Source organism: Scomber japonicus, chromosome 10 (genome assembly GCF_027409825.1).
Source record: "Scomber japonicus isolate fScoJap1 chromosome 10, fScoJap1.pri, whole genome shotgun sequence".
Taxonomy (NCBI): domain Eukaryota; kingdom Metazoa; phylum Chordata; class Actinopteri; order Scombriformes; family Scombridae; genus Scomber; species Scomber japonicus.
This window is the reverse complement of record NC_070587.1, coordinates 8,794,615-8,817,329: the sequence shown is the minus strand read 5'-3', so window position 1 is coordinate 8,817,329 and position 22,715 is coordinate 8,794,615. Positions and strand designations below refer to the sequence as shown.

The following is a 22,715-nucleotide window of genomic DNA, read 5'->3' as shown; positions in this document are numbered from 1 at the left end:
TCTGATTGGAGACTATTTGTATTGTTAATTCAACATGTTAAGTGCTGCTGGAGAACTAAGCACACTATTTCTTTTTCAGAAGTTTAATTGTCCAGAAGAAGAACTTCTGCCTATTAGTATTTATATAATAATAGGCAGTTTCATGACTAAAAAACACCTTCTACCACAGACCTGTAACACTTCTGAACTCTGCACCCCCCCCCCTTCTCTTCTGTCTTTTGAATCTATTTTAACCTAGTTTTTTACTTAACTTACTAATACAACTACTTAACTTTTAATAGCCTAAACATTCTTTCTTAGTCTCTTATCTTATTTTATTTAAATTCTCCAAACATTCTTATCATTCTTATTTTCTTTTACATGCATTGGTCTCAGTTTTTTTTCTTTTAATTTGTTTTTTAGTCCTTTTCTTTATGTAGTCACTTTTCTATCTTATTATCAGCTTGTCAATCAACTGTAAAGCAATTTGAACTACACTAACCTGTATGAAAGGTGGTATATAAATAAAGTTTGATTGATTGATTGATTGATTGATTGATTAATATTATAAAATAATCTGATATTTTTATGTAAAATATTTTCCTGCAAAGTTACTATAAGATGTGGAATAAAAAGAACAATGTTTATCTCTGAAATTAAGTGGACAAGTGGAGAAGAGGAATGAATATCTTTAAGTTAAATGCTCTCTTCTTTTCACCCAATAACAGTTCGTCCTCTTGTTGTTAAAAGGCTCACTATTAGAGGACTGTTTGTGACAGTCTTCAAAGCGTCTCTTATCAATTGGTCGCTTATTTACAGAAAACAGTTTCAAATTCAAAAATTCCCTTAAATCTACCATTAATACAGTAGTTCTACAGTAGGAGGGACACGCCTATAAGAAGATAGCTGATTGGCTATTCCATACGTCATTCTAATTTCTCTCGCTCTCATTGGTTAAAATCAAAAACAACGACCCCCTCTAGCCCCGCCCTTCTCAATGCAGCGCGGAAGTTGGTTTTTACGTAGAAAGTGGACGGGATGTTGTCGATTAGTGTGAACTAGTGTGAAACTCGTCGACACTTTTCTGTGTTTTTCCTGGAAGATTTGGTTTCCTGAACGGTAAAAAGTAGGTATGGCAGGAAGAGCATTGCGCTTTCTTTGACGCAACGAAACAGGGGCATTTTTAAGTCCGCTAGCTAGCTAGTTAGCTTAGGTAATTAGCCACTATCGTTTCACTGTCAGTGCAACTTTACGCCTCCTGCATCGTAATATCATGTTAATAACTACAAAAGCTGTTGATTTTAATTTCCTTAGCAGCCTTTTCAGTTGGTTATTGCTCGCTAAGATGTTACAGCTGTACTGTTCAGCTCGCATTGTGGTTGTTTCTCTGTTTAAGGGCACAGGAAAGCATTTATTATTGCTGTAGTTATGGCGTTATTCATGTTTAAAGCGTAAATGGATGCTTTAATGTGTAGATCTAACTACTGAGCGACATTTCCCATTGAGAAAGCCCAGGAAAAAAGTAAAAGTGTGACAAAACTGAGTGGTTTGGCTCTGCACATGGCTCGCTGCACATTATGTAAAGTGTCTGTGACCTTGCACCCTGCGGTTTACCTGTCGTTGGTCGTGATCTTGAAGTTAATGTGTTATGGTTGTATCCCTTTCTGTCCTGTACCCTGCAGACTGTTGTAGTAAAATGTTGGAGTGTGGCATGGTGGAACTTGACAGGCAGGCGCTGCGGAGACGCTCTGTGGTTCTCTGCAAACAGATGGTGGTCGACGAGCTGCTCATTCAGTCTCTACAGGCGGACAACATCCTCACTGAGGCCATGGCAGATAATATTATGGTACGTTAACTCATCTTAAAGCACTCCTCTGTTGAGCTGTTCACCCTTCATCTTCTCACAAAGGACATAACCCGTGATGAAGAGTTACAAATAGATATTGCAAAGTAAACAGACATGTTTCCCCTTGGCTGATATCATCGATTACTACCTGAGATGCCCACTTTAGACAACTATTGCTTAGTTGAAAAAAATGTTAAATGATGGGTGAATATTGAAACAGATTTTTCTTGCCAAAATAATTCCTCCTGTTCATACTGACCATTAGAAGATCCCTTCATGATGCACTTATAACAATGTAAGTGATGGAGGACAACATTTACAAGCCTCTTTTTGTGCAGAAATATATTTGAAAGTTTCTCTGAAGTCAATATGAAGCTTCAGCCGTCAAAATGAGTCAAATCAAGCAGATATCTTTCAATGTTTGTTGTCTTTTTAGTGCCATAGTCACTCTTTTTGTTACTATACTTCCACCACAGCTCAACAGGGGACCACTGTCTGAGAAAACACAGAGGGAATGTTATGCTAAAAACACTGTAGATGTGGCAGATATCCACTTGAAATGACTGTTGAAGCATCATATAAGATTCAGATAAACTTTTAAAATGCATTTTTGTACAAAATGACTGTGTGACCATTTGGATTGAAAGCACATTGAAGATATTTTAACAGCCAGTATGAACAGGAGGAATGATTACAGTGAGGAAAACCTCTTCCAGTGTCTAAATGTCTAAACAAATCTTGTTCTCGGTGAACTGAGTCAACAATGGACAGTGCTTGATTAACATCAAATTAAGGTGACTGTATTTGAGATCAGAATTGGAAATAAAAATGTTTTGTCTTGTTTCTGATCATCTCTATTCTAGGCTGAGCAAACAGCTCAAAAACGAAGCTTTCGTTTGCTACAACTTTTACCAAAGCGAGGGCCCAGAGCCTTCAGCAGCTTCTGCGCAGCTCTGAGAGACACTGAGCAGGAACACCTGTGTGAGCTGCTCACACAGTCACCAGAGAAAGATGGCAAAGAGACACATCTAAAGGTGAGCACACACTTAATCAAACCTCACCACACACAGCACACAGTTACAGTATGCGCAGTAGATTCATACCAGACTTAGTGCAGTCCTTTCGACTGTTTTTTGCTCACAGAGTATTCAGCCTGAAAAAGAGCCAGAGGGACAGGCAGGGCGACTGGTCATGCAGACACCAGAAAAGAAGAGAACGGTGAGCAGATACAATACAAAATCTCTCTACCTGGATAACTATTGGCATTCTAATTGTTCACATGTTCACAAGAGAAATAAAGCCATTGTCAGGAAAAGTGTGTCATCAAGTATGTGTATTTTAAGGAGTTTTGATCAGCTCATTTATACATGCTCACAGTTTGAAGAAAAAGTCACACTTGGCTAACAAATGTTCCAGTCACACGATCTTGTGCAGTCATCCTCAGTAATCAGAGAGGAAAAGAGTGAGGAGACCAGCACCCCATTATACCCAGTCCAAGCCTCAGACAGCTGCCTGCGCTCAGAGTCATCATTCACAGGTTCAACCCCAGACAGGGAGGAAGGCAGGAACCAAAAGAGACTGAGGAAGAAGAAAAGAGTAAGAGATAACTGGACAGATGTGAGAATCACAAATCACATCCATCATATGTAAGACAGTCAGATGGCCTGCTGAGGTAGTCAGACAGCAGGCAGGAGATTCCCCAATAGTTAAGTTATGATTGCAGGTGTCATTTTCTCACACTGAAAAACAGCTGCTGCCAGAGGAAAGAACAAAATCCTTCATTATCTGTCTACATAGATTTGTGCTGAGCAGCTAATATGTTAAAAAGAAAGATTAAGGTCTGCACACTGTAGCTCCCTTAGATGCCGTTTGTTGAGATATCCACCAGTGACTAGCTAATGTGCAGCTTATTTGTTGACATTAATAGTAGCATTATTTTGATTTTTAGAGATATGAAGACTCATCTTTTCCACTTTCAACCGAGGAGGGAATTGTAGCCAAAAGAGCAAGGACACAAGGTGAGTTGTAATCAACTGTGGACTGCATTCAGGATAAAGCACAGTGTATTTCTCTGTGTCCGATGTTATCAATATTTTTCTGTTTCCATGGAGACCCAGGGTTGTGTGTGAAGAAAAGATAGATAGAAAAATCTATTGTCCAATTTTACGAGACAGGTAATTGAATATACTTAAACACAAACACATTTTCTAGCTAGCAGCAGCTCAGAAGAGTTTAGAGTCTGTCTGAACTGTTTTCTATTATGTAATTTCATCACATAGAGAAGTGTGGTTGTTCTAGTAGCTGGTTGCTGTCTGTACCTGCAGGCACCACGCCTTAAAAGTGACTCATTCACAGATTTGTTGTACACAGTTTGTTGTCACACAATTGCTGGCAAGACACAAATCAGCAGTTGAAACTGTAGCAAGCAGAGTTTAATGTCTCATGTGTTTGTGTTTATTTGTGTGTGCTTCAGAGTCCATGGAGTGTAGCCTCGATGCAGATAGTCCCATCAACACTCCTGTGCTCGCGAGTACACGTGACTTCTACCTCTCTCACTGCCAGCAGGTAAAATACCCCAACTGTGTTTGCAGCAACATACTGTGGCTTATATCAGCGTTAGGGATGGGCATTTGAATACATTTTCTTGATCGATCATCGGGAAAATTAACCATCAATTATCGATTAATCATTATCTTTTATCCTAAAAATGCCATGATACGGGACGCTTGTAAAAGCAGCTGAGCCCGAAGCTCAGAGCCAAACCTCTTTAAATATCAATCAATAGAGCACTCTTAAACACAATTGAGCCTCTTTTAGAAACACTTCCAAAAAAACTATCAAATCTAATAACAACGTAATCAAAAAACCGAATATTACTCCGGACTGTCAGTTTTTGCCAAAATATAATGTTAAAGGACTCCAAAATACACCCAGCCCAGCCGAGAGAGAAAGAAGAAGAGTGAGTGACAGAGATAGTGTTACTTCACAATTCTGCTTATTTAACTAGAGCCTCATAAAACAACAAGAGTGACTCACCTAAAGGCTACAGTGGTGACTGTCCACTGCTAACAAATTAAAGTAACACCAGCTTACTGATTCTTGTTGATTAGCATGTTAGCATGCTCAGGGATCAGTGAGCGCAGCCTGGTGACAGTTAGTCGAGCAGCTGAAACGTTCTGACGGGATCAAAGTAGCCGGGATGAAGAGGCATTGTCGTGCTATCCTGGGTAGCCTGGCCAAGGTGCAGGTTTACAATGAACTCCGTCATTTTTAGTTTGAAAAGGTCCCACGCCAAACTTCGCCTTGACCTCTTCATGTTTACGTTTGATATCTACGGCAGCTTGTAGGTAGCTGAGCCGTTTTCTCTGTCAAATATCACCCCCTGTTGGTAAGATATCTCATTGCTGCCACATAGTGAAATTCATTGCATTACTTCAAGACTCACACTACGCAAAAACAACTTCTATTTGAAACCTGTATTTGATCGAAATTTCATGTGATGGACAGCATTTTTAATGATCAATTATCGATAATCGTAATCGCATAAAATAAATAATAAGTTATACAAGCAAGTGTTCAGTCCTCTTATAAATGCAATGTTACTTTTATTCGAATATTGTGGTCATCAAATTATGTCTCTGACTCATTTTTGTCATTTCTTTCTCACTTTGTGCGCTCCAGTCCTACAGAATGAATTCATTGCCACGCGGCTTTGCCTTGGTCATCAGTAATGTGACATTTGACCCTTGTGCTGCGCCTGACCTTGACCCTAGGAAGGGAGGTGAGGTGGATGATGAAGTGCTGAGGAAGGTCTTCACAGAGCTGGACTACGTGGTTACAGTCCACAGAGACCTCACTGCTCAGGTACCGCACAGACACCGGCTGTATATAAATACTAGGAGTCTAACGATACGCCAATCTACATCGATACATCGACTCAATGAACAACGAGCCAATAACATCGATCAGACATCAATCATTTAAGACGCAGTTTCATTTTGAAATTCCCCTGGCATGTCTGTCTCCGCCTGAGCTATCACACCTCCAAACACAATGCCATGGCAACAGTCAGAAATAAAAGTCTGAAGTTATCCTGAGCAGCTTTTTCCCACAAAAACTAAAAACCACAACTCTAAAAGAGCAACGAGTTCCATGTCTGCAGCGTAGACATATAGAGCAGAGTATAGAGGCGCATCTATCATCAGATGCTTAAGACATCACGTTACTGTAAGACACACAGAAAGCCTGAATTGTGCTGCCACTCGTCTTTTGTCGTATCATTTTTTCCTCCACAGAAAAAACTGTTTAAGATGTTTTCTTCTGTACATCTGTCATGTTCAACTTCTGACAGAAAATAAATAATTAAATCAAAAATAACCTTCTGATGTCTTCACAACTCACTTATGAGTAATGGAACATTTAAGCTTGACAAAAATAGTAATTTGATTTATATCGTGATATATATCGATATCAATTATCGTATCAGGATTGTTTTTCCATATCGCCCAGCCCTATTTGTGATACCAGCAAACATCGAATCGTTGTTCATTGAATCGATATAATATTGTATCGTGAAGAAACTTGTGATTTACACCCCTAATAAATACAGATCTGAAGAAAAAGTGCCCACGTGTAAGATGTGTTTGGCAAGTCTGTTAAGCTATTTCCCTATTTGCTTCCAGAGTGCTGTTGGAAGAAATTGGTGCTTTTATCACAAAGCAAACACACTTTGCATTTTAGCTATTCAGCTGATTATGAGAAACTTGGAGTGAGTAGGCATGTTTCTCATCAGTGTTTTGCTCTAAGACTCTCCTTCCCACACAGCATAGGCTCTTAATATTACCCACCGGTTCTGCATTAAAAAATCAACTTGCAAATAAAACTTTTAAAAACCTTGGACTTGTATGTGAACTAGTCTTCCTGTTTCTGTATTGCTTCGTAGGGCATGAGAACGTGCATTGAGAACTTTTGCCGGCGGCCGGACCACCGGACAATGGACAGCTGTGTGGTGTGTCTGCTCTCCCATGGAGTGGAAGGAGGTGTATATGGCACAGATGGACAACTGCTGCAGGTATGTTTGTTTCATGGTTCTCTGTGCTCACTCAAGGGTAAAAGATGCAACCCCTTTTTACAGACATTTAACATGAAGCTTTGTGTCTCTTGGGCAATTTCAGCTGGACTGGGTGTTTGAGGCCTTTGACAATGCGCACTGTCCACTGCTACAGAACAAACCGAAGATGTTTTTCATCCAGGCCTGCAGAGGAGGTAAAGTTCTGTGTGATTAGGAGGCAGTCCTTAAAAAGGCCCATAAGGGATCATGACGCAAGTGTTTTTTGAGCCTACATGGATACCTGAGGTTAATAAAAGGCTAATGGCATGTGTTAGACTATCTCTGTTAGATCTGTTTGGTCTCTGCGATGTCCTGAGATCACTGAAAGAGCAAGAGAACAGACAGATGCCAGCCTGTCCCTCCACATGTCCAGATGTTGTGTGCTGTCATCTTCCTGGCCACTGGGACAGGTAACCCAGGTGGCAGTTTCATAGAAATCCATCAATCACACATTTCCAGATGTTGTGGATGGTATAACATGATAAATTTCCCATATCTTGCTATAGATTTGAACACAATGAAACACAATAGGGCTGAAACGAATACTTGAATTATTCAAATAATTCGATTACAAAAAATGATCAAGGCAGCTTTTCATGAATCGAAGCTTCATGTCTTCATGTTATTTGACCTGCTCTGCTTGTGTTTTACATGGATGGTTATTACTGACGCACATCTTGTCACCCGTTATGTCACAGAGCAGTTTACTAGAGAGTGAAAACTACAAAGTGTGTGCAGCATCTAGTCGGGGGCGACACGGGGCTACACACACCCAAACCATTCGGTTTTCTATAGTTTATTTGCCCGTCATGTCTTCTTTTTCTAACGTCACCGTGTGAATCGTTAAGCTTGTTGTTCTAGTTAGTGAACTATCAGTTTCTACCTGCTGAGAAGAAGTCAGCAGCAGGAGATGAGGAGAGGAGTAAGCTGACCTCAGGTCTCTACACTGAAAGCCTGAGGTCGGAGGAGCGGGGCAATCTAGTGCACTTAATTTGTATGGTAGCCTAATGATGCAAGAATGAGAATGGAATAATGATGAGTTTCTATGCCTGATGGATCTCTCTAACATTTTAGAGTCCCATTACCTTATTAATAGCATTTTAACCTAAACATAAAAATGTGTAAAAATGTTACAAAGGTAAGGGGTCGCTTTAATAAGGCAAAATAATTGATTTGATTACTCGATTAATCAATGAAATAATCTATTACAAAAATAATCGATAGCTGCAGCCCTAAAACACAATAATATTGTAATAAAATGAAATATGAAATAATGAATTTGTGACTTAACCAGGCTCACTGCTAATTAGTCTGTGTCTATGGTTGGAGGTTATAGCCTGACTACATGGCTGATGTTGCTCCTGACAAACCCTCAGACCCCTCAGGAGCAATCCTAATGACTGTCATACGCACCTCCAATCCACCACCGAGACTAACACAGATTTGCCGCTGAAAAGCCATTAAATTTGGTCGGCCACTGCCTCTGCAAATAGCATCAGTCAAAACCAATCATCATTTTTTATTTTCATGATATATCCAGTGTTTAAGATTCTATTGGTTTTGAAAGTCTGGACAAAAATGACTTAGTTTGATGTTTGAGACCTTTTGACCGTTCTTTTTGCCGTGCACAAGTATTTAAGGCAATATGTTGTTGATACATTACCATCTTAATTAAGGGAGTTGAATTACAAAGATTGTTATTGATCACAAAACAGCAATTTATGTGTTTTTGAACCAGATATTTTAAAGACTGCTGGGTGCACAACATTAAATTGAACCCATGTTGTCTTCCAGAGGAGATGGATTGTGGAGTGGAGCAGTTAGATGGGCCAGTGAGGACCAGCTCACCAAGCTGTGAACAACGTGATGCTGGAAGGGAAGGACAGGGGGATGCAGATTCCAGACAAAGGGGGGACATGGGGAGACCCAGGATAAAGCTGCCCCAGCGCTCCGACATGATCTGCGGCTATGCATCTCTCAAAGGTCAGAGAATTTGTAAGTTTGTCCCTTTTTGCTATTTTGGTGTGGATTTATTTATGAACTAACAGTGTTCATTAACTGAAATGTCAGAGTTTATTAAACACGCACACGCAGCTTGAACAAGAACTAACTGCAGAAAAACAAACATTGGTGACTTCTGTCTTTACTCATTTCAGTCCCAATGAAGTTGTTTTCTCCATACCATTACAGACACATTTAATAAATTAAACGTTTCTGTTGTGAATAAGAACTCATTTTCAAAAACTCCAGGTTTAGATGTTAACATAATTTTCTATGTCTGTTTCCAGTTACTGTATGTAAATACCAGACACCACCTTAGCTCTGTCTGCCTGCGTCTCATCACATTGTATTAAGCTTCTATTGTTTGATCTCTTCGTCCTCAAGGCACAGCAGCCATGCGCAACACCAAGAGAGGATCCTGGTTTATCCAGGAACTCAACACAGCACTTCGCCTCCACGCCAGAGACACTCACCTGGCAGACATCCTTGTGCAGGTAAGTGTCTTATAATTTCATATACTGCATACACAGCAGGGCTGGACAATGTCACCTCAACTTAATATCATGATTAACTGTCAGGATGCTCTGTTCTCTGACTCTTTATTTACCATAATCGCGACACTTTGGTATTTGTTTGCTAAACCCAGAAAATCAAAGTAAAGATTGTTATGTTTAATATCTTTTTTGTCATTATCTTATTCATCTGATCTTTCAGAGTAACATTATCCATTTAAGAAACACTGGTGTAACACACTGCTGTGTCTGAAACATCCTGCTTCAACCTCCCAAGAAAGCTCAGGGGAGAAAGCTTTTAACATCCAGACAGAGCTTGTAGCTAAACTTCAGGTTTAACTCCGTCAACATATTCAGTAGCTTAAAAAAAAAAAAAAAGACTCGCAAACTCAACTTGTTTTTTTTTTTCTAACAAACTGTAGCAAATACTGACCAATCTATAGTTTACTGCTAACATCCAGCATACCTGCGTGCCTGTCCTGAGCGCAGCCTCACCATGTCTCTGACTCACACGCTAGAGTAGACGGCAACACGCACACCACCTGCTTCGTCTCTCCTGTGGTAGAGAGAATCAATTTCCCTGAAGATCCTTTTTTTTTTTTTAAGTCAATTCCCGCACACACTTAAAAGTGTCTGCCTTTTGGTCACACGGACCTTTTTCAAGACATATCAGTCTTAAAGTGACCGATAATTGTATGTGTCCATGATCATGGACACACCCCAACACAGCTGTAGACCATCATGCAATGTGATTTACTTTCATTTCATTTTGTCCTGTATCGTGTTGCCCACATTACTTTTTTCTGCACCTACACTTCTCCAACACTTGGGTAATGTTGTCCTTACTTGACACACGTGTTTAATTGCATGACTTAAAACTGCAGGTAGACAGCCTCATGAAACATATTAGTATGACTACAATTCAGGTCTGTTAGAGAGTCATAATAGCAGTTTCGGTTACTTCCATTGATTTCCCAGCACTACTGCACAGTGCAAGATATTCAGTTTAGACGTTACAATAACATTGTCCCTTCCTTTTGCTCCCGCCTGTCTCTAGGTCAATGGGCGGATCAAGGAACGGGAAGGTTACGCCCCTGGCACTGCCCACCATCGCTGCAAAGAGATGTCCGAGTTCACCAGCTCATTGTGCAAAGACCTTTTCCTGTTCCCCAAGTACCAATAACCAGTATTGATATGCAAACAATGCACATATGAACACACAGATCATTCCTCGATTTGGAGACCAAGACTCATTCATTCCTGTTCCTGCCACACATTCACAAATTGTCCTGTTACAACTTCACACACTCTTATCCAAACAGAGGATTTATTCATTCATATTTTCTGTGTAAATACTGCCTCCCCAAACCCACACACACTCACAGACATCTTGGAGAGGAAAAAGGAGAAAGCTTATGTTAATCTACATGTACTCAGAGATGGGCAATGTATTAGCATGCATCCTGCTAGTGTATCAGTGTGTCTATGCCAGTTATAGGGTTTAGATGTTAATCCCTTTTAGTCAAAGTCAGGATCTTATTTTTTTCCTACTGCACAGCTACTTTAAGGTTTCACAAGTCTCTCTTTTTAAAATGTATTTTGTACACAGATTTATTTTTGTGGCTTTATTTTATATGTACTTGTTTTTATAAGGATTTTTAAGCCCATTTTTCATCTATTTGTACATAATGTTTACTGGAAGTGACCAATTTTTATTATGGTGACAGACAGGGGGCAGCATTGAATGATGAGCTTAATGCAGCAAAGACAAACACCTTTCTTAACCAATGTTATTCATTTAGATGACCCTGTCATGATGACAGACAGATTTTATTCTAGTTATAATCCACTACAGCAGCCATTATGCAGCTAAGTCTTTGCTGCAGGTTTTGAGCTGTTTTCATTGGACTTTTTTTCTTTCCTCACATGGTTTGACTTGTGAAGAGGGAAACCTAAAGGGCAGCTTCAAAACACAATCTTCAAGTGTTTCAAACCAACTTTTTTCTTCTTCTTTTGTGCTTGTGGGTGTTCAATCAGGAAAATTCTGTTTTTTTTTTTTTATTTGTAAATTTCACTGACGCCCTGCTGAGCTCACCTCAAATCAGTTATATTACTGTAGCAGCCCTGTCAGCATTGGTTGGCTGGCAGAGGGAATGTGGTGCTACTTGTGGGGTCATACATTATGAACTTTGACCTTCACACTAACTCTTAACACCTAATCGTGTTTCTCCCCATGTGGGCACTACACTTTTAGTTAGTCCCCCCATAACTGTATTTTTGTGGTATTTTACTGTATCTGATACAGTAACGGTAAAACATGTATTTTCCTTGTCTTCCTGTAAGTATAAGCAATATGCAGTTTTTCTACAGCAGCCTGTGCCATGTGACGATGATGTGTTAGATACATTTATGACCAGAGTGGTGCTTTCACACAAATAAATCCCCCCATGGCTGTGGCGTGTGTTTAGGCACAGCAATGTTGTAGTGAAGAAAATATGATTGAAACAGTATTGATTGTTAAACATCTATAAACAAAGAGTATTATTAAACTCTGATACACAAGTTCTGAAGGTTGGTATTTGCTGCCAAGCTCTGATGAGGTGCATTGCGGGAGGGGAGGGGGGGGCCTTGGGAGATTTTATTTGTCAACTCCAATGACTGCCAAAGGTTCTGAACAATAAACAGGCCATGTCTTTGCATCTTCCTCTGTGCCACTGTGTCTTTGTGTGTGTATATTTTAGTTAAAACTGGATCCTGCTCCCTGCACGAATGTGGCACTATGGCAGCTCCTGTGCATGCTTCACTTTATTTGATCCTCCTTGTTGCTGTGTTTGTGTGTGTTGTTCCACTCGTACAGCCTGTCCTCTCTGTTCTCAGGTATAGTATAACTGGCTCCCAACTATTCCGCTGCGCTCAGGTCTCCTCATGCTGTGACTGGGATGTATGTATCTCTCACTGCCCGCCGCTCAGTGATAATGTTCTTAGTGTATCAGATAGAGGCCCAGCCAGCTGTCCACAGTCATTCTCCCTTGACACACACACACACATGCCGACAGTCAGAGTAACACATTTCTTGCTGGCCTCCGGTGTAGCTGTGAGATTAGGCTGTTATGCGTTGGCGTGTGGACTACAAACTGGGGTAGGGTTAAGAGGGATCTGTGTGTGTCTGTGTGTCTTTGTGGTTGTCATAATGGCAGCCTGAAAAGAGGAAACAGAGCAAAAGACCCTCAGAGAAGTTAGAGACGTTTAGATTATCTTGTCTGAGCGGGATGTTGTCTCATTGGGGTGAAGAGCAGTATAGGTTCACCCTGAAGTCCCCTGATGTGCTGCACATTCGCTCAGCTCGCTTCCTGTCTTAGCTCTTTGGGACATCTGAACCTCATGCGGAGGTTAAGCAATATGGGGATCGCTTTCCTGGGCTACACATTGGAAGCTATTACCAAGTTGTATTTTTGGGGTCTATGTTTTACTGCGTGAGGGAGCATTCGGGGTGCTTTTTCCCCCCTCCGATAGGACCCTCATAGCATGTGAGCGTTACGGGGATTGCCTTGCATCATTGGCTGCTGTGAGCTGTCAGAGGGGTGTCGTGTGCACCTTCCTGCTCACGTTGCAGGGGCAGCCCTATGGGGGGTGCCCGTCCAAGCCACAACCCCCCCTCCACCCTACGCACCCTCCCCTGTCCAAACAAGAACAGTCCATCCAAACATACACACACCTAATGACCGGCTGGCAGGGAGGGTGCTGCTAAGGGCAACAAGTTGTGTATGTGTGTGTGAGTGTGTGTGTGTGTATGTTATTAGGTGTCTGCAGTTCTAATAAAGGAAAGCGCTGCGTCCTTCACTGGCTCATCAGATGGCTTTGCTCTGCTTTGTCCGCCTGTCTGATTTCTGTCTGTGTGTCTGTCAGTGCTGCAGTGGAGCTGGATGGCTTGCAGCCTCTGGATCATCTGGAGAAGAGCGCGTCTGGAACGGACGACATCTGCGTTTACTGAACTTCTGTGCGTGACTGGTGTGCTTCATAATGAGTGTTTTGGAGAGTGAACTGACTTAAATTTTGAAAAGTGTGAGTGTGTGTATGGTTTTGCCCATGCCATTGGAAATGCTGGGGTGTCCAGCAAAGTTATTTTTGGATCAGTGACAGCGTGTCAATGGCTGCAGATGCATCCCAAAGAAACGCTCTGAGATACCAACAGACCCTGGTAGGTCTTTTCTGATTGTCCTTCACCTGCTTGCCTGTCTGCTTTTGCTATCTGTCTCATAATGTGCCCTTTCTTCTTGGTTCATGTGCCTCCACCTGCTTCTCCATCATCTCTTCATCTACCCACCTCTCTTCCAACCACTCTTTACTTTTTTGTGCTTTCACTGTTTCTCTCACCCCTACATTTTTTTCTTTCTTCCACCACTACCTGCTAATCATTTGTTTTTGTCTACCACCTCCTTTCCTGCCCTCAACCAACACTTCTCTCTTGCCTTTCTTCTTGCTTCTCCCCTCTATTCAATCAGTGCTCTTCAAATCATCTATCTTCCTCCTCTGCTTTCTTTTTGAACAACATTTCTGCAACTTGTGAAGTTTTTTTTTTTTGTCATACAACCCTCAAACACATTAACCGTCTCTTCTGATTTCACACTGCCTACATTATGAAACTGCTGAGTGAAGGTGTTAAATGGAAAGTCATCCTTTGCAGTAAACAGGGATTTTATTATTACAAAATATATTACATGATGTCTTGTATTTGATCAATTTTGCCTTTTTGCATTGGCCAGATCACGTTCTTAAGTTATGTCTTCTCCATGACTTTCTATCTGTACGGCTCCTCAAGCTGCAGCCTTGTAAAGTCATTACTCTTTTCATGTGTTGGTGGATATAAATACCTGTATACAGGAAACCTGAGCAGACAGGTTAGACGTTCGTGTTAAGATGAAGTCATGTCACTATATCCTTGAGTTCATCTGTTTAAATGCTCATCCAGAATGATGGCCATTCCTCCCAGGAGCATCTCAGGATGCCGGGCGGTGTTTCACCACAATCACACCCACTCTGTAAATGACTCACAGCAGATCAGATTGTTCTCCTATTTTTCAGCAGGTGATTTGAAGGGATGTGTTGTGTTGATGTACGGGGACTGTGAACTATAAAATGAGAGGATGACAGATACATGAGCAGCGGTAGAGCAGCTGTGGTGTGCATGTGTGCGTTAGAGCAGTCTGAGCAACTGACAAAGTGAGTAAGAGGAGTGACAGAGTGTCAGTACCGCTCCTCTTCTCCTCAGAGAACATGGACCAATGCCCAAAGTAAATCACTAATCCCCCCCCCTACCCCAGCCCCTTATGGAGCCTCTTGGTGGTTGGGTGCACAGGTCAGATCTAAATAAGAAATCTCTATTAATCACACTATTTACTGGCTTAATGTCTCTGTGCAAAGTCGCTGAGCTCTCAGGTGTGAAAGCCGTGATGTGTGTACGAGAGGAAATTAGAGCCTTTAAGGATTTGAGGAGTTTATGTGTAGAGCTGTTAATAGATCAGTGTAATATAATTCATTTATTGATCAGGAGCAGGATTTGGCTGTGTATATTTTCAGGGTGATGGCTTAGACAGTTGAATCTTCACAGATACACGCAGGGCTGTGATTTAATGACAGACGTCTGTGTTTTTGAGTGTTCCCGGTAAGGTTTGACTCAGGGTAAAAAACATCAGCGCCTCCCCTGATACATACTGACAGCACGTCATGCAGATTCAACTCTGTGCGCTTTATTGATATTTTGCACGGGTTGCACTTTATTGTTAATGCAACTTACTGTTATTATAAATTTTAATTATGTAAAATTCAATAAAGTAAAGAAAAAAATGCATCCAAATTCAACTTTTGTTAGATTAATTGTGTTGTCTTAACACCACTGAATAATTTACTGTTCACATCAATTCACAACATAACAACACATAGTGAGGACCTGCTTCACATTTAACATGCTCTTTTATGCTTTATAGGTTCAGCTTTATTGTAGCACTGAAACAGTTCATCAGTTAATTAACAGAAAATTATTCAGCAACTATTTTAATAATTAATTGATCATTTATGTCTTTTTTTTAAAGCAATACTGCCAAACATTCAATGATAACAATATCTCAAAAATGGAATATGTCTGTGCTTTGGTAAACCATTTAAAAGATTATTATTTTGTGACATTTTATAGACTTTTATCTTCAGGAAAATAATCTATAAATATCATATTGATTCATTTTTATTGAAAATAACCTCTAGTTGCAGCCCCACTTCATAATCATCAACATTTGATAATAAAATGCAGTAGCTGCCTCCATGCTGCTCATAGAGAAGTTGCATAAATAAGACAAATAAATTAGAATAGAATAAAAAAAGAAATAAAGGAAGTTAGGATTTAAAAAAAAAAATAAAAATAACCTAGACAGTCAAGTAAACATTGTCAAACAAGTTTTAAACTAAAAGTCTTTTGACCTGCAACTCACCAAATTGATGGTTACTGGTCTGTAAAGATGGTTAATTGCTTCCAAGTCACACAGCTGTGATTGACCTTTGACCTTAACAGAGAGGATGTGCCCTCTGTGGACTCATGTCATGCTGACAGACGTACTGCAGCAGGGTGGTGAGAACACCCGTGCTCACATACCGAGTGTTTGTGTTTGCTTTTTATACGGCTTGCTGCAGTTTATTATTTGACGGATGCGGATAAAAACAGGGTTGTGTGAGTCTCAGTCTGCGAGAATGTCAACAGCAGTGAAATGGATCTCATAAGTCTCAAATGTTACAGGCTACTAAAAGGGATAATGTTCACCTGCCAAATGTCTCACAGACTGGAATGACTGGGATGCAGACGATTAAGCCATTAAATTTACACGATATCACAGCCATTTGATCTGTCTTTTCATTTACAGAGGTGCCTCTAATTGTAGTAATTAAACCAGTAGTCGTGACATCAATTACTACAAGATGTTAACATGCGAGAGAGCGTCAATAACGTGTCATTGTTTTTGTGTAAAGGTTAAAGCGCTCCATCTGTCTGTACAACAGGCCTCCTGGGAGAGATGGACCTGAAAGAGAGACAAACAGCGTGAGAGAGGGAGAGGTGCGGAGAAGTGTGTCAGTGAACATTGGGTCACACTGCTGCTAAATTTATCCACGAGTAAGGTTTCACCTCAGGGGTGGGGGGTTGGATGGATGGGAACAAGGGGTGTTGATAGGGAAAGTTTTAAGGGGGAAGAGTGAAAGGTGAAAGGCTGCACACACGAGTTCAAGCGTGGGTGAGACGGCTTGGAAAAGAAGTGCGAGATCATCTACGTGTGTGGCAGCAAAGGAGAGAAGAATCTGATTTCCAGTGTGTGTAATGGCACCTTATAGAGCTGCAGAGTCGGGGAAACAAACAAAACGCTGCACTGAATATGAACGAGGAGGGCTTCATTTCACTTCATTCAACACACCTTAACTTACACCTTAACAAAGAACATCAGCCTGAAGATGTTTTTAAGAAATGACATCCAGACTAGTGGCAGCTGCTCAAAATGGACGACTAAATGTGGTATTCTGGCACAAATTCAGGCTGATAAATGAAACTGCAAATTAGGGAAATTAAAGGAATTAAAGTATATTAGAGACACACAAGAAAGTGAGCAGAAACGGGCAAGTCAATGCATGTTTGATATTGACTCTATGCAAGAATTAGGAGCAACCTAATAATGTTTATTCTCTGTAAGGTGAGCTTGTGTGACTTGAAAGGTGCCATCAAATAAAATATAGTATTATTATTATTTATTATTAACCTATAGTTGTGTTTTGTTGTTACAATATTAGGAGGATAATTTATAATTTTAAGTTTTTTAAATGCATTATACAGAAGCAGTGCAAAAATAGTTTTAATTTGATTCAGAACTTGCAGTGATTTATGTGTAGAGGCTTAACATTTAGATCGCAAATGCAGGATTGAGCAAAAATCATCATCATCATTACCATGTGGTTTACAATATATAACAATGACAAAGTTAAATTAAAATAATATTGAAAGAGGCTTAAGAGAAATGAGTCATCCACACATAAACAGCAGCAAGAAGGTCATAGTAGGCTGTGAGGAGGAGAACAGTTTCTTTTGCTGCTTTGGTTTTACTGCTAAAAAGAAAACTGCTTCCATCGATCAGTTTCTCTGGCTGGAAATGCATCCCTGCACAGGCCAGAACACACCATCAGATATTCAGTGGGAAATCTGCCCATCCAGATATTAATTAACCTCACAGTTCCAAAACCTTAAACTGCGCACTGTATTCACCCATCCACACAACCACTGAGGGCTGATGTTACCCAGATATAACATCTGTTCTTTTTACCCATAAAGGTCCGTAAAACACTACAGTACAGTCCTCCAAACTCATATTTATTGTTTATAACTGTCAGGTGACAGAAAACCAGCAGCACTCTGGTCCCCCATAGACCCAAAAAACCACGAGGACTGCTACAACAGATTTGTGAGTGACCCATTTTAAGTCCCAATGAACATCTGCAGAACTATCGATTAGAGACAGACTCATGTTACTAATGTACTCATACAATAGAAATAACAGCACACCCTTGTTTTTCATACTTCATTTAAATCTTTTCGGATTTGTCTTTTTATTTCTAGTTAACTGTTTTTTAAAAGTATTTACCTCACGAGGCAGCTGGTTCACAAGAACCTGTGAGATGCAATCGTGTAAGGCTTCAAGTGATGCGCTTGTGTCGATCAGCGTCCTTTGAGAGGTCTCCCGTGATTTTGTTAATCCAGTTGCCTCATGAAGTAAGACAGTGATAGACAGATGATTCATCCAATCACCTGCCAATGTTATTTTTTTGTTTGTTTGTTTCCAAGGGCAACTTTCTGAGATGGTTCAGTGTAACAAACCATCTGGTGTGTCAAGTTAGTAAAATATCCAGTCTCAGTATATATTGTCTAGAGCTACAAGAATTAGTTCATTAATCGAACGACAGGAAATTTAAAATCAGTAACTATTTTGATAATCAAATAATGATTTCAGTCATTGTTTAAGTGCAAATGTCAAATGTTTTGTGGTTCCAGCTTTTCTTATGTGACAGTTTGCTGTTTCAATATATGACAGTATATCAAGGTTGTGAGCTATTAGTGACACAAAACAAGCCAATTGAGCACATCACTGTGACCTCTAAGATATTTTGAATGCAATTTTTTCTCTTTTTTTTCACGACATGATTAATATAGAAAATAACTGAAAAATAACCAAAACTAAATTGCAAATATCAGCCAGTATATCATTACCAGATGTCTTAATGACAAACTCAAACTGAAATCTTGCTATCAGCCTGAAAAGAACACATGATAAAAAAAGTTTTGAAGTAAGAAGAAGAACTTTTGAAGTATGTCCTCCATACTTAAAGCCCTTCAGTCCAGTACAGCACCTTCTGACCTGTCCCACACAATGTCAGTATGCTCATGGTCTCCACTCAGTCAGCACATATCATTTTCATACCTGAAGCTTGTATACTAACCCTGGTATCATTTATGATCCTGTTGCAGGACTCTGCAGGATCGGCCGCATGACTATGAATCTACCCCTCAGAATTAAGAGCTGCTGACAATTTTTCGACAAGCCCCAAGTGTCCGACTTAACCTCTACTGCTCTCCTCTGTGTGTGTGTGTGTGTGTGTGTGTGTGTGTGTGTGTGTGTGTGTGTGTGTGTGTGTGTGTGTGTGTGTGTGTGTGTGTGTGTGTGTGTGTGTGTGTGTGTGTGTGTGTCTGTGTGTGTCTGTGTGTGTCTGTGTGTGTGTGTGTGTGTGTGTGTGTGTGTGTGTGTACCTGTCAGTTACTGGAGTCTATACTGTATGGAAGGCAGGTAACAGGTACAGTCTTGTGTCCGTCACACCGGCCAAAGACAGGGAAGGACAGATGTAAGACACAGATAGCCAGAGAGGGAATTACAGTTTATCAGAGACAGAAGAGCGTGAGCAGAAAACGACCAGAGGAACAGCTGGAAAGATGAGGGAGCGGATCAACACTTTTGAGACAGGTCTGAATATAGATCAGTTTCTGGTAAGCTCTACAACCTTGTTTATATGAGGTTTGTTCTTTTTTTAATGCTGTTATATCAGTTTTTGCAACAGCTCACATGAAAGCTGGAAGAAGTTTGCCTCTGGTTATACTTTTGTAATCTTTCATTTATTTACTTTAAATCTTTTAAAATTTTATTGCTATGACATAACTCAAACCAGCTGTAGAGGGGATGAAAAGGGCCTCCGCAGTTGCTTTTTTCCTGGATTACTTGGTGTGAAGTTGAACCGCAGGCTCACACACAACACATGGAAGTTTACAGTTTGGTTTATTTTTCTCTTTTGGCGGCGCCGACATGCCTTAATTAGAAGATGACAGCTTGAACAGCATTCGGACGAGGCATGGTATTGTTATTGTGCTGGTTAATTAGTGTATGCATATGGAGACATGCGTTTGTGGAATGTGTGTATGTGTGTGTGTGTGTGTGTGTGTGTGTTTGTGTGAGGAGGAGGAATGGGGGCGGGGGGCGGGGGGGGGGGGCAGTCGGGGTTTAATCTCCTGATCTATCTGTCAGTGAGTGGGTCAGATTTTATCATTAACCTTGTGCTATGGGACAGGGCTACATTGTTGTAAGGCCTTAACACACACACACACACACACACACACACACACACAAACCAGCCTCCGTTTAGCACGCTTGCAAACACAAACTTAGCATGCTGACACACACAAACACAAACACACACACGCACACACACACACACACACGCACACACACACACACACACACACACATTTATGAATATGCAGTACTGATTCTCCCTCTCAGAAGGGAACATGCAGGAATGTACGATTATTTTTTTTAATTAACTCTCAATGTCACACTGCCCTTCAACCTCTGCATCTACCAGCAGCTCCCACTTAGACTCAACCTCTCTCTCCCTCTCGCTCTCTTTCTCCCAGCAAAACTGTTTCAGATTCTCTGTTTACACTAGTTTCTTACATTTTTAATATCTTTGGGTCTCCTTGTTAAAACCAGCGCCTCCATAAACGAACTCAAAGCCCCTAGGTAGCTCAACAGCATAATTTAACACAGGCTTTGTGTTCCTTACAAAGCCGAGGGATGGATGGTTTACATTTTCCCATTTTGTTCATCCTGTGAGACTTGCAATAAGCACAACTGTAGAAGCTTCAGTTCTTACAGTAGAGCAAAAGAAACTAATAATGAGGGGTGCAAGTGCCAGAGCTGTACAGTGACGCCTGACTACTTTCATGTGTCCGTCGAGAGATTAAAAAGAGAAAAGTGCCGGAAAATAATAAGAGTCATGAGGGGGAGGTGGAGGGAATATTGCAAAGAGCAAATTAGTGTGAGTAGAGAATGAGAGCGTATCTTCTGGTGTTCTTGACTCGAGCAGGAAGGTCATTCCACGGTTAGAGAGCCAAAAGACGGCAGCAACAAGCGTGTGAACATCGGGGGGGAAACAGAGGTTACTGATGTCATAATTGGGCCCTGTGGTCAGTGTGTAAATGACGTACAAGGTTACACGGTGACACAGAGGTAAACACAAGGTTGAGAGATGGAGACAGTAAAGTCACCTGATGAGAATGAATCACTGCTTTCAGCATCTCTCTCACGCTGTCGGAGCCTTAACTTGTCTTGTTACATTTTGACAGTTCAGCAGACTTGATTGACGGTGTATAAAGGGTGCAATGGTAAATATAATGCTTTTTAAACAGACTATTATTTTATTATCATTTTAATCAGCTTGATAAATATATTTTTAACATGTTGAACAGTCAAGATATTCCTATTATAATGTTATAAAATAGACAGAAGCAGACAGTAGTCACATTTGAGACTCTCGAACAAGTCAACTTTGAGTTAAATGATTAATTGAAAATCAAAATAGCTGCAGATTAATAATATGCCAGTTGACCAATCAATCATCTGACATAGTTAAAAATGAATTTCACTTGAGCTGTGTCAAACCAAATTATTTACAAATATTAACAAATTAAATTAACAGAAAACACACACACATTAAGAGTTAAGAGATGTGTTTTTAAGGCAGTTATTCATAATGAAAAATTGTTATGTTGAGTTATTAAATTAATATTTGAAGACAGAGCATCCATAGGAAGATCTGGTCCTGTTTAAAATTACATTTAAAAACCTACACTATTTAATTAATTGTTCCATATTGACCTTCAAAGAAATATTCATACTGTATAACTTTACATGATTAAATAAAAGCCACAGAATCAAACATTCAATCATATTCTCACAAATGTCTTAGTCTAAGATGGTGTGTGAGAGCTTCTGTCTCTACAAAATAAAGAACACAAAGGCGACGCTGTTTAGTTTAATAGAGAATATTATATATGTAGGAATGCCTGATTAGTTATTATTTGACATTAATGCTCTGGTTATTGTGTTTGTGGTGGCAGGATGTGAGAAGTATGACAGAAGTCTTTCAGAACAGAGCACAGGTTGCTCTTGTTACTGTACCTGGTTTTGATGGCGTCTGGTGCCAACGCCTGTTTGATGATGTTGATGGATTAGTGCTTTGGTGTTAATGTGTAGTGCTGCGGTGGTGAGGTGGTCTGCAGATGAGGACAGGGCACAGAACAGGGACAGAGCTGCTACCACATCATGCTGAAGACAGCTGACGATGAACAGGTAAAGACCTGAGGACCAAAGGTTTCATCTGGTTGGAGAGTGGAGAGTGATTTTTTTTTTTTAGTGGTTTTCTTCTGTCGGGGCTTCATGAGGACACAGTCTAGTGCCCTTCTGTTCTCTTCTTTAATCTCCAGAAGTTATTTTACTGTATCTGTTTACATATCTTAATAGGCTAGATTTACTTTTTCCAATAATAGCTTTTATGGCTTGTTTGTGCAACTGGATGCAGCCTGACTGTGTGTGGTTTAAATCAGGTGAGAGTCTTAAAAGAATATACTGAACAAATTACATTAAATATAGTGCTGTTCTTTAGAAATGAGATTATTTTACAAGGCTAATTCTTTATAATATCTGATGGGCCAACAAAAACTTGACTTTGAAAGAGATTTTTAGTTCATTCTAACTCCAAAAAAGGAAAAGCCAACAGTCTGTTTACTTGTCCATGTGTTCTGTACTATCACATGTCATTCTTTGCTATACCTACAACAACATATTGCACCAAGTGCTACTTTTTAAAGCCCAAAATCTACAAACTTCTTAATAGTTGTTCAGGTTTAAATTATTTTAAT

The 22,715-nt window shown here is 40.2% G+C and overlaps 1 protein-coding gene across 6 annotated transcripts; it reads left to right on the top strand.

Annotated features, from left to right (window-relative positions):
- Positions 1–930: 930 nt before the first annotated feature.
- On the top strand, positions 931–12,140 carry casp2 (caspase 2, apoptosis-related cysteine peptidase). 6 transcript variants are annotated; one of them, XM_053326449.1, is made up of 12 exons: positions 931–1,105; positions 1,662–1,825; positions 2,689–2,859; positions 2,969–3,043; positions 3,774–3,843; positions 4,299–4,390; positions 5,507–5,689; positions 6,768–6,896; positions 7,000–7,090; positions 8,730–8,930; positions 9,321–9,430; positions 10,506–12,140. In XM_053326449.1, exons 2-12 carry the CDS (start codon positions 1,676–1,678, stop codon positions 10,629–10,631), a joined length of 1,398 nt encoding a protein of 465 aa, XP_053182424.1. In that variant the 5' UTR covers positions 931–1,105; positions 1,662–1,675; the 3' UTR covers positions 10,632–12,140. The 6 variants fall into 6 exon arrangements, with proteins under 6 accessions (XP_053182424.1, XP_053182425.1, XP_053182423.1 ...); XM_053326450.1 differs by having other exon boundaries at positions 931–1,109; XM_053326448.1 differs by lacking the exon at positions 931–1,105 and having other exon boundaries at positions 1,138–1,825; positions 8,730–8,918.
- Positions 12,141–22,715: the final 10,575 nt, after the last annotated feature.